General features: G+C 32.1%; 2 protein-coding genes and 1 long non-coding RNA gene across 5 annotated transcripts; all 3 read left to right on the forward strand.

Moving 5' to 3' along the window:
- LOC104758001 lies at positions 1,300-3,094 on the forward strand. The gene is made up of 3 exons (XM_010480801.2): positions 1,300-1,936; positions 2,158-2,343; positions 2,459-3,094. The coding sequence occupies exons 1-3, from the start codon at positions 1,448-1,450 to the stop codon at positions 2,810-2,812; spliced, it is 1,029 nt and encodes a 342-aa protein (XP_010479103.1). The 5' UTR covers positions 1,300-1,447; the 3' UTR covers positions 2,813-3,094.
- On the forward strand, positions 4,368-6,553 carry LOC104758002. Of its 3 annotated transcripts, none has more exons than XR_762595.2 (4): positions 4,368-4,498; positions 4,953-5,009; positions 5,625-5,748; positions 6,325-6,553. It is a non-coding gene; the product is annotated as an uncharacterized LOC104758002 (long non-coding RNA). The 3 variants fall into 3 exon arrangements; XR_002036192.1 differs by having other exon boundaries at positions 4,980-5,009; XR_002036191.1 differs by having other exon boundaries at positions 4,368-5,009.
- Positions 10,934-12,482, forward strand: LOC104758003 (probable BOI-related E3 ubiquitin-protein ligase 2). The gene is made up of 4 exons (XM_010480802.2): positions 10,934-11,071; positions 11,200-11,300; positions 11,395-11,735; positions 11,837-12,482. Exons 1-4 carry the CDS (start codon positions 11,019-11,021, stop codon positions 12,341-12,343), a joined length of 1,002 nt encoding a protein of 333 aa, XP_010479104.1. The 5' UTR covers positions 10,934-11,018; the 3' UTR covers positions 12,344-12,482.

A 12,933-nucleotide genomic window follows, 5' to 3' on the forward strand; every position in this document is an offset into this window, starting at 1 on the left:
GGCAGATCGCTTCTGGCTCTCTTCTGATGACGGTACGATTAGCCTCTCGGAGAGTTAATTGTTTCATGGTATGCAAGAGATGTGATTTAGAGGAAGAGTCTATTAATCATACTTTATTTGAGTGTCCTCATTCCCGTCAGGTTTGGAAGAGGGTTTTTGATGGATCAGATACGGATAAGTTCCCGTTTGGCTCGATCTACTCAAACTTGGATTATATATATGGTAAAGGGTTAGCCCCTATGGCTTTAGGTACTATTCACAGTTCAATATCGTGGCTGGTCTGGTTCTTATGGAAGGATAGGAACAAAAAGTTTTCCAAGGGTTACAATCAGAGACAATATATATATTAATACTCAGGCTTTACGTGAACAATTGTGGTGGGAGGAAGCCTAAATAGCTGCAAGGGTTGGTTCCGTTTCGACGGAATCTTTGCATACTCCGGAGATGATAATTCATTGTCAAGTTGATGGTTCGTGGAAAGCTACGGAACCAAATTCAGGTTTAGGATGGTGGTGTGGTGATGGTGACAATCAGACTTTAGTTATGGGTGCCAGATGTCAACGTCACAGTGCAACCCCACTTCATTCCAAACTAGAAGCATTATTATGGGCGATGGAGTGTATCCTGTCCAGAAGAATTGATTGTCGAAGGTTCGAGACGGATTCTGCAGAGTTACTAGCGATGGTACAAGCACCGGAGGAGTGGCCGGTTTTCTCTACATTTTTTGATGAGTTCCAGATGCTTAGTGCTTCCCTGCCTCCTTTTACTCTTTCCAAGATCCCAAGGACGTCTAATGTAAAAGCTGATTGTTTAGCTCGTTTTTCTAGAATGCTCTTGTCATAAACGATTTATGTAAACTCATTACCTTGGACAAACAATCTAGAAGTTTTATTTTAATTAATGTTAGGTTGAAAAAAAAAAGATTTTGTTTTTGGCCTAATACAAATCTTTTGGATAATTATTTTTATGTTGAAATATATGTTTAGTAGGAAAAAATTCAATTTTTTTTTTTGACAAATTTATCATCAATTTGCAAGAAATTGTAAATTAAAATATTTGAATTACTATAAAAAAATGGAATCTCTCATAACTTTTTGAATCTATATATTAAAATTTTAAAACTGTAATACAGACTATATTTGATTTTATGTGGAGTTTTCTGCCAATTGTCAAAACAAATATTAATTATAATTTTAAGACAAATTTGTGTCATTGTCAACAACTTAAAAAACTAATAATATATTCCATATATATATTATGACGAACGCGTTTAGGTAAAAAATTAAAATTAACAAAAGCCTTCAAAGTCCCACTCATTTTGACAACAGACTCATCTCTCAGAGTTTACATTACACTTTCCTCTTTTTGCCTCTCTTCTCCCACACTTCTCAAATAACCAAAACCTTCTTCGTCGTGCTCCTCCCATCTTCCCTAATCGGAAAAAAAAATGCACGCCAAAACTGATTCCGAGGTGACAAGCATCGCAGCTTCATCACCAGCCAGATCTCCACGTAGACCAGTCTACTATGTCCAATCACCGTCACGCGACTCTCACGACGGAGAAAAAACCGCGACTTCGTTTCACTCAACTCCGGTGCTAAGTCCGATGGGATCTCCGCCGCATTCTCAATCGTCTATGGGTCGTCACTCTCGCGAATCGTCCTCTAGCCGATTCTCAGGCTCTCTGAAGCCCGGATCTAGAAAAGTCAACCCTAACGACGGCTCTAAACGGAAAGGTCACGGCGGAGAGAAGCAGTGGAAAGAGTGTGCGGTGATTGAAGAAGAAGGTTTGTTAGATGAAGGTGATAGAGACCGTGGTGTTCCTCGTCGCTGCTATGTTTTGGCTTTCATCGTTGGCTTCTTCATTCTCTTTGGTCTCTTCTCTTTGATTCTTTACGGTGCTGCTAAACCTCAGAAACCTAAGATCACTGTCAAGGTTAGTTTCAATTTTAGCATTTCTTTTATTTTCTGAGTTGATTCAGATCTTGAAATGTTGAGTTCAGATATGTTTTTCTTGCTACAATTTAACAGATCTTTAGAGAATCGAGCGTGTAAAGTCAATTTAGATACTAAATTTGTTAGATCTAAGCTGAACTGTTGAGAGTTTTTGTGATTGGGGTGTGTAATTGAGTTTTTGGTGATTTGAAATTTTTGCAGAGTATAACGTTTGAGACGCTTAAGGTCCAAGCTGGTCAAGATGCTGGTGGTGTAGGAACTGATATGATCACGATGAACGCTACTCTAAGAATGTTGTATAAGAACACTGGAACATTCTTTGGTGTTCATGTTACTTCAACTCCTATTGATCTTAGCTTCTCTCAAATCAAAATCGGTTCTGGATCCGTAAGTTTTCTCTAATTACGTTGAATATGTTACGGTTCGAATAGACCAACACTTACATGGGTTAAATCCATATGGGTTCTGATTTCTGTTGTGGGTTTTGGATTGTGAAATGCAGATCAAGAAATTTTATCAGTCAAGGAATAGTCACAGTACAGTGGTGGTGCATGTGACAGGAGAGAAGATCCCATTATATGGAAGTGGTTCGACTTTACTTCCACCGGCGCCTCCAGCTCCACTACCCAAACCAAAGAAGAAGAAAGGAGCTCCTGTTGTTATTCCCGACCCGCCAGCACCACCAGCACCGGTGCCAATGACGCTCAGTTTCATTGTCCGATCACGGGCTTACGTGTTGGGGAAGTTAGTGCAGCCAAAGTTCTACAAGAAGATCATGTGTGACATCAACTTCGAACACAAGAATCTTAACAAGCATATAGCCATCACCAAGAATTGCACCGTCACTACAGTTTGAAGAGAGAGAGAACCTGAAAAAAAAATTTAGTAGGCGCAAAAACGATGTCGTATAGTGTAACGTGATTTACAGCTCAACGGGCAGTATTTTGGGTTGTCTGGGGCAGCTACGTAGAGGTGCCCGAAGGAGAGAAGAAGCATCGTATCGTCGGTGGCCTTTACTTTAATTTATTTACATGAGTGGTTTATATCTGTCTGTGGAAAATATATTAATTTTATTATTGTGTGTACGATTGCACTGGAAAAACACGAGGAAATCACATTTTATTTATTTTTTTGTTTCTTTTTTTTTTTTTTAAATATGTGAATTCTTAAGTCTTAAGTTACGGGGATCTTTATAGAAACACAATTACCTACTCTGAAAAGCAAAACGTACTTGACAATCACCTCTTGAATTCTTGTTTTTTTTTTCTTCTAGTATGTAGCAACTGTAACCAATTTTTTTTGGTTCTATAACCAAATTACTAAGCTCAATCGTGTAAGTTGTAACACTAATATTGTTATAAACTAGATATTCACCCGCGGTACACCACGGAGCTATTTTTTAATAAAAAAATATAATTTATTATATATATATAACTAATGTTTAATTTGTATTTATTAAAAATGTACAACCTTACAAATATAGATATATTAGTTAATATAGAAATTAGAATAAATTTTGTTAGTAGTATAGAATTCCTACGTGTACTAAAAGTATGAATGTTATATCTACGGCTAATACTTAACTATGTATGTTTTGTTCATATATTTATAAAAAAATAGATGTTATATTCATAAAATATAAACAAACCAATAAACTAATAGACTCGTGGTTCAACCGGTCCGACTAATTGACACAGCAACCCGAAAGACTTCCGGTTCACCTTCCAGTCCGATTTTAAAAACATTGTCGTTTATTGATTAGGCCGATTGTTTAGGAAATATTTCTATAGAAAAAAATATTATTTTGTAAAATTGGAAAGTTAAAATTAATTAAATTTATTTTAAACATAATATTAATGTTAAATGGAGTGGTTCCTATTGTTTTAAAAAATTTATTAAGATGAGAAATCTTGTTTCCAAAAATTGAAATTTAATATTAATTAATTAATTGAAAAACAAATTAATAATTAATGCTAATGGCATACTTGTAAATAGATATGAACTCTAGGATTATTTCATAAATGTCTCCAAAAATGTATATATAAATTAATTAATTAAAAATAAATTAATAATTAATGCTAATGGCATGCTTGTAAATAGGTTGCAACTCCATAATTTATTTGCTAAATATCTCCAAAAATGTATATATAGATTATAAATTATTTTAAGATGTTTATACTATACATGAATCAAATATGTAATAACATTTTAGAATAACATTTATACTACAACTTATCTTAACCTATTTACTCTAATTGTTTTTCTTAACAACACAAAATAACTCATTTACTATTTGGACCTTCAATTCTACACCAAAACCCATACGACTTGGCTTCTTTCTTCTTCTTCCACATTACGACACAACAACAACTCTCTTCTTCTTTTCTTCTTCTCTTCCCTTTCTTCTTAAGTTCTTAATTCTTATGACTCTTTTCTTATTCTTTCTTCTTGTAATTTCTCTTGTTTTCATATTTGATTCTATTGTGTAGGATTAATCAAAGATGAGACTTCAACAAAATCACCCGATTCTGGTTGATCCGAGGTTTGTATCTAACCAATTCACAACTTAATCGTTTTATAATTTGTGTGGTTGTTGATCTTCAAATTGAACCCAGTTCGCAATTCAAATTAAACATCACCCCAAAAGATATTTGTAAATATGATGACAATAATTTCCGATTATATACTGATAATCATGAAAAACCAAATACAAAACTTGGGGTTTATACAATTTCAAAATCGAATATGAATTTTGTAAGTTTGTTTTCGTTGAAGCAACTATGCATCTCAAATTCAGGTTTTAATATGAATCAAAGAGACCTTACTTTCGAAATCTTTTTTTTTTTTTTAAGATGGAACTTTATCCCAAATTGACATAGAGAATCAATCACAAAGATAAGGAACTCAATCTAATCCTTTCATAGGTTTATAGTTTAAACACTCTTTTATTTTTCTAACTATGTTTCAAATGAAAACATATCCTCAAATCAATGAAGATGCTGCATGGTCTAATATTGTTGTAGGATGGTCGGCAATGACACCAGAATAAAAAGGTTGGTTCTCAATATCACTGAATTTAATTTTATTAATTCAACCTCTCATAAAAATCGAGTAGGTAGGTATAGTATACCCCAACGATTTGAGATCCTGAATATTCAGCTTTTCATTTCACACTGTATGAAATAAACCCCTGCAAAATCAGAAAAGGATAAATTTTTAAAATTAGTGTTAAGAATGTATAATCTTCGAAGTAGGTTTAAAATATGTTTCTATCTAAATTACATTGTTTTATGATTTCTAGTTCGGAAAAAAGCAGGGGTTTATTTCATGCAAGCAGCCAAAGCACAGTCATCAAACTCATTTTGTATAGATGATGCGTTGGTTTGAACTGACCACTGGAAATACTCAAGCTAAAATGTTCAACTGATCTCCACTCTTCGGAATGATCTTGTTTCCAAACCGGTTCATCAAGTCATTTTTTACGGAAGCGTGGATCTTTGTACCCTGAAATAACATTAGATTTGTTTAGTTTTATAAGAATACAACTTGAATATGTATGTATACAAAATGGTGATAGTTTAAAAAAATTTCTTTATACTCACTTCACTTGAACATCAGCGAGTAACATGTCCAAGGTTTCACCCAATTTTGCTGTATACGTCTTCCAGGTATGAAGAATCCAAACTTGAACTGTCCATGAAGTCTTCTAAGGCTTAACATCTCGGAGGAATGCCAAGGATACAACCATTGGCAATACTTTTTGTGTGTTTAGCTACTTTTAAAGGAGGAATGGTAAGTGTCTGATGATTTTCGTAGTGAGTTTGATGACCATATTTATAGATGAATAGTACTTTAGGGATTAGGTAAAAAGGTATTAATGTTAGTTTTTTGTGAAAGCAAAAAATCTTGGATACACTTAACAGAAAAAGATAGCTCATCAATTTAGAATGAATAATTGTTGATTTACGGGAAATATTTAATATATGACGAAGGATTGATTGAGCGTTGATTATGGAATTTTGGTTTATTAGATAGTTATGATTTTTTTAGATTTTGTGGTGATTAAGTTTTGAAGATTTCTTTTTATTCTTATATTTTTCGATTATGCATGAAATAACTAATGGGCAAGGTTTTTTTTGGTGGTTTTCGTACCGGCCGATAATTCAGGGTTATGTAATTTTCGGAAAAAGATGGGTTTGGGCTAGTTATGTTTGAGTTGTAATCGTTGAACCCAAACTTAGTTTTTTAAAGACAGTGGCAGAGTTGTAAATAAGTTGGAAGTTAAGGAATTATTTCATAAATGTTTCTGAAAATGTATATATAGATTATAACACTTAATTGGATTGCGTCGTGTTCTTTCATATTTAGGTATTTCCAAAGCTAACCATCCATCCTGAAGTACTATCGCACACAATATGTCGATCAAGGATTTAAACATAATAAAAGACGTTAGCTAAAGATCGCTAAATGCAGGATATGTGTGTAAATTGCATCTTCTTTATGTTAGACAACATGCATAAACACAAATCTTGAATATTCACTGTATATTTCCACTTATGTGAGCTAAAGATCCCTAAAATCAGTTTTGTATGATCATCTATTTCAGTACTAGTTTTAGCTTCCTATGATAAGCAAACTTATGCTTCTGAATGTAACTTAAAAACAAATATATATATTTTGCCCTATCTTAATAAGATTAATACTATTACAAGAACACCAGCAATAGATATCCCCCTTTTAATAAAAGGGAAGTACACAACTTAAGTTTTGTAGACTTTATAAAAAATATAAATGGTTACAAATGCATACTAATAGGTTATATATAAGATATACATTAACCATATACTCTTCATAAGATAACTCTTTATATATAGATAATAAATAATAAATCCATAAATCGTGGAGTATATAGATAATAAATAATAAATCCATAAATCGTGGAGCAAATATATCATGAAGATCACAACATAGTTATTTCAAATGATCTTCTTTTTAATAAAAGAAAAGTACATAACATAGTTTATATTATTTATATTATAATATAAAATAAAGAGAAGTACACAATATAGTTTATATTATAGTGATTAAATTATATTATTTAATTTAAAATTATAATCGCGGAGTTATTTCAAATGATCTCCTTTTTAATAAAAAGAAGTACACAATATAGTTTTTGTAGACTTTATATTTTTAATTAATTATAAATGATTACAAATAGGTTATAGATAGGTTATAGATTAATTCATATATTAATGGTTACACCTAAATATTGGGTGCAACCTTAATTGGAGATATTCCAAATTGATAATTGATATATTAATGGTAATAAATAAAATCATGGATCTTTCAAACTGTATTTTCAGAAGATTTTAGTCATATATCAAGTTGTTTCCAAAGATCTTTAAACACAATATTAGAAATTTACTTTCCACAGATTTTATTGATAAACCATAACGTTCAATAAAAATTAGGACCATGCTAGAGCACAGATTGAATTTTGTTTTTATATTATAATTTTAAGACTTACAAACTCAAGCACGAGTTAAATTTTTATATACTCTAGCACGGAAGCTGCTGGACACACTCTAGCACGGATTAATAATTTTATATACTCTAACACGGGTTAAAATTAACAATATAAGACTTACATAATACATTTACATTTCATGAATAATATTTACAATAAAAATTATTTGCATGAGTTGCATCCAAATAATATTATATACAATTACATATATAATATTTTAAAAATAATAAAATGTATTTCAACCCGTGCTGTAGCACGGGTCCAAATCTAGTGATATAATGATTACTCATCTTTATCAACATCTTCTCCATCTTTTTTCTTTCGCTTGAGCGGATTTTTATCTTTGATGTAGGACACTAACTCAATAAATAGTTAGGAACTAACATGAAGCTTCTTCAAAGTACGGAAGCTCACTTTCTAAATCTTATTCATCTCCGACAATCCTAGAGTCATAATGTTACATGCGATCGAGCATGATATATCATAGAAGACCTCTCCAACTTCTAGAGTAGAAGGTGCAATACAGTTTGCAGTCAAGTACAATCCTTGTGGCTCCTTAAAATATTGGACCGCAACCAATGGACATATAGCTTGCTCAACATGCTATATTAATCTGTAGAATAAATGTTCTTTGGCATAAAAGAACTACTTCCACAACTCTCTCCATTATTCTAGATGGATAGTTACCAATAGCTAAACTGCATAAGAACATTTATTCCACAGTATAATATAACAAGAAGAGCAAGCTATATGTATTGGTTGCAGTCCAATATTTCGAGGAGCCACAAATATTATGTCTGATTGCAAACTGTATTGCAAAAAACATTTTAAGTAATGCATCCATTAAAGAAAAAAAAAATTTATATTTTTATTTTAATAACTCATACATTAAAGAAAAAATATGAATGTTTTTATAAATTAAATGACAGAATAATTTTTTTACTTTTCAGTCATAATTTTTAGTTATTTAATTTAGTAAGATTTGGCCTATCTTATTATTTTACTAATTTTTTGGTCTATTTTAATAATTCTTCCAATAATAAAATTATAAAATGACAAAAAATGTAATCTTTCTGTTTGACTTGTATAATAGGATGGTAGTATACTAAATTAATATAGAATCTTATTAATTCTTCCAATAATAAAATTAATAATAGGATGGGCCAGCCAGTTGTGGCTGGCCCATTAGCCAAATTCCTACATTCATAGAAGCCGGGACTCGATCCCGGATGTGATTGTGCCTTCTATAAATGGACTTACCTCCTGCCATTGCACTAAGGTCACTTCACTAATATAGAATCTTTAAAGTATGCAAAATATATTAACTTTCATGTATGTTTGTAACACACCTAAAAGCGATTATATTTTTTCCCCTCTTCTAAATATTTGTTTTCTCAATTAATCTACCATCAGATTATACAAGTCAAAAGAAAAAAAAAATTATCTTTGTCATTTTACCATTATATTATATAAATTTCTAGTCAAAATTTATTTTGACCCCATTTTATTATGGCAATTTTTTTAATTACACATTTTTCTATAGATCCCAAATTCTACACCAATAAGGGCATTACCATAAAATTGAAAACAATACAAAAAAACAAAAATCTGAAAGATATTTGAATATAATTGTCCCACTGTTAAAAATTTTATAATTATAGCCAAATAAATTATAAAAAAATTCCATCAATTTTATAGATTCTAGTTTAACATTTAAAACATTACAAATTTATCAGAGTTATAATTAAAAATACCACAATTTTCTTCTCTTTGAAAGGTAAGAGAAAATTGTTATAAATTATATCTATAATATATATATATATATATATATATATATATATATATATATATATATATAAGGAAAATAATTTGAAAGTAGATCCAAGTCGGATATGAATACCAAGTCGGATATGAATATCATGTTTCTCAAAGATCAAAATATTTGGATCTAGATCCGAAAATTTTCATAAATCATCTTTCTGCCTTAGATCTCGAATAAATTTTCAACACTAAATATGAACTCGGATTGTTTATCTGATGAACAATTTTTTGAAAGATTCTTAATATTAAATCTAGATGAATTTTCTTTTTAATCTTTTCATCAAAAACTTATGAGTCAAAATAATAAGATAATCAAAGAGTATTCAGTAAAAAAACCAAAAATTATGCAAATAATTAAATCATTTGAATGTAAATGATCTTAAACTAGGCTCACATACCTTCTGCAAAAGAATTGAATCGAATTCGAAGTTTCTTCATTAATGCGTTTAAATAAATCCCAACACTTTTTAGGATATGTTTTTGCTATGTTTGCAAAAAAAAAAAGAAATACGGCGGATATGATGAAGACATAAAAAAATTGGGAGTTAGATCCACTTATATAACCAAAATGTTAACCTAGGTGATATAAAGATGGAAACATGTCAAATGACGTCGAATAAATTGGTATTTACACGACGTCGTTTGACATGTTTTATTTTTTTTGTTACCTAAATCTTTCTAGATCTGCGTAAAGATTGAGATTGAATTACTAAACACATTTGCATAAAAAACATACAGTATATAAAAAGCTAAGTAAATTTCAAACCTTTAAGCAAAAAATTTGGTTCTTCTTCATAGCACTTCAGTTTCCAGAGAACAAGACCATTATCATACAATATGATTGGTTCAGTTCTACTCGCATCACATATGTGTCTATGTAAACAAACATATAAAACAACAATATTTTTACTTATTTTGAGATGTCATGTCGTTTGCTTCCATCTCGTCATGAGCTTCTTTAGCATCAACTATTATTTGAGACATAATTAAGTTATGCTTCTCAATGGACAATGGAGCTCCGTTTTTCCCCATAATGGTTTTGGCAACATCATCTTGAATCTTCCGTTTGAGCTTCTTCTCCTATATATAAAGACAAAACGATATAGCACAACAAAAAGATTAATTGACAAATTGATCTTATAGATTTTGGAAAATATTCCTTTGCTGCTGCAACCTTTTTTTTTCTGTTTTTCACACTCTTCAGTTTGGCTTTTAATGTAATTGCTCATTGTCCTGAGAAAAATTCACGCATAAGTGAAATGTGTGAAATAATAAGATAATGTCGAGGACATATATATAAATATATATACATACATATATATATATATATATATATATATATATTAAAACTATATTTCACACATATCTGAGAACTATACAAAGTTCATCAATGGCTCTTAATGAATATCGGAAAATGTGGACGAAATCATCTGTAGGACTATATGAACCGTGATATTTTTATACATATACCAGTTGGTAGGAATCAATTAAAATTGGGCTAAACTATTAGTTTCATGAATATAAGGACGAATTATAAAACTAACAAAACTATTTGGTCAAAAACAAAGATTAAGCAAAATATAAAGGACCCGATCGTAAATAAAAATCTTAAAAGAGTTTCCAAAATCAGAAGCCATTTCCGTCTCCTTCTCCGTTGCCTTCTCTTCTCTTCTCTCTCTCTCTCTCTCTCTCTCTTCTCTACAAAAGTTCATCAATGGCTCTTCCTCACCATTTGGATCCACACCTTCAAGCTTCCAAGAATTTCAGGTAACAATCTCTTATTTTCCTTTGTTTATCTTCAGTTGTGTTTGTGATATAAAAAAGCCCTAAATTTGTTTCTGTAAATTTTCAAGAATCAAAAACCCTAATTTTAGCCAACTTGTTCTGTTTTTCAGGGACTTTTGCGGAATCGACGGCCAGATTTCGCCGGAATTAGGGTTTGACAGCTCTGCTAATCTCCATGATCAATCTCAGCATCCTCCATATATTCCTCCATGTAAGTTTCATCTATTTGTAATTGAGTCTTAGACTTAAAGATTTGGGTTGTTAGGAATTTAAAGTTTTGATTTTTATTGTGTTTGTTTACTTAGTTCATGTTGCTGGTTTTGCACCTGGACCGGTTGTGCAAATTGATGGTTCTGATGGTGGTGGTGGTGGTAATGGAGCTGACTTTGAGTGGAACTATGGTCTTGGTCTTGAACCAAGACGTGAGAGGGTAATTAAGGAACAGGATTTTTTGGAGAACAATTCTCAGATATCTTCTATTGATTTTTGGCAAGCTCGGTCTGTATCAACCGGATTGGGTCTTTCCCTTGACAATGCTCGTGTTGCTTCTTCTGATGGCTCTACTTTGTTGTCGCTTGTTGGAGACGATATTGATCGTGAGTTACAGAGACAGGACGCAGATATCGATAGGTTTCTCAAGATTCAGGTAAATAAACTTGTCATTTGGTTAATGTTCTTATGAGCTCCTTGTTCTGTTTAGTCGAAGCTATGTGATTTGGTTTATGTTTCTCTCTTTATCTTTGACAGGGGGATCAGTTACGTCATGCTATCCTCGACAAGATCCAGAGGGGTCAACATAAAACGGTGTCACTCATGGAGGAAAGAGTTGTTCAGAAACTCCGTGAGAAAGATGAGGAACTAGAGATAATAAACCGAAAGAACAAGGAACTCGAGGTGCGAATGGAGCAGCTGACAATGGAAGCTGAGGCATGGCAACAACGTGCAAAGTACAACGAGAACATGATCGCTGCCCTCAACTACAATCTTGAGAGAGCTCAAGGTCGGCCAAGAGACAGCATTGAGGGATGCGGAGACAGCGAAGTGGATGACACAGCTTCTTGCTTCAATGGAAGAAACAACAACAACAATAACACAAAGACGATGATGATGTGCAGGTTTTGTGGAGTAAGAGAGGTGTGTATGTTGTTGCTGCCATGTAAGCATATGTGTCTGTGTAAGGAGTGTGAGAGGAAGCTTAGCTCTTGTCCTTTGTGTCAGTCCTCCAAGTTTCTAGGTATGGAAGTATACATGTGATTTTACCGAACTAATGTCTCTAATTAGTTAACGAACGAACTCTATTTGTAATTTTCGTGTCTTTTTGTTTTTTTTGGGTTTGTTAATATCATCGGATTGACATATTTAATCAGACTAGACCGGGTTGGTTTTGAATCTATGTTTTCCAGTCATTGTGTACGACAGTACGAGTGTTGAGTTGAAAAGAGAACTAATAAATCGCTTTGACTCGAACCAAACAACAGAAAACAATTTGGCAACCGAACTGATTAATTCAAAGATTGAAAACTGTCATTCTGATTTGTACTATATTTCACTTTCGCAAATGGCTGTTAGAAACTGTAAATCCAAAACGATTTATCCAAGTTTAAACTTAAATAGTCGAAATAACTCCGAACCGATAAAGATATGGTTTAGGTTGGTTGTAATTTCTTTGCCAAAACACAACACAACCCTAAATCCAAGCCGAAACTGATCTAACACTGAACACTCAATCGGTAGTCCAAATAATAAAAACAACCATGTTCGAAACACAACAATTTTTTCTTTTCTTTTTGTTGCTATTTTGGTATTTTGTAAAAGAGAATTTATGTCTAATTGAATCAGCCCAT

Source organism: Camelina sativa, chromosome 17, assembly GCF_000633955.1.
Source record: "Camelina sativa cultivar DH55 chromosome 17, Cs, whole genome shotgun sequence".
In the NCBI taxonomy this organism is placed as follows: Eukaryota; Viridiplantae; Streptophyta; class Magnoliopsida; order Brassicales; family Brassicaceae; genus Camelina; species Camelina sativa.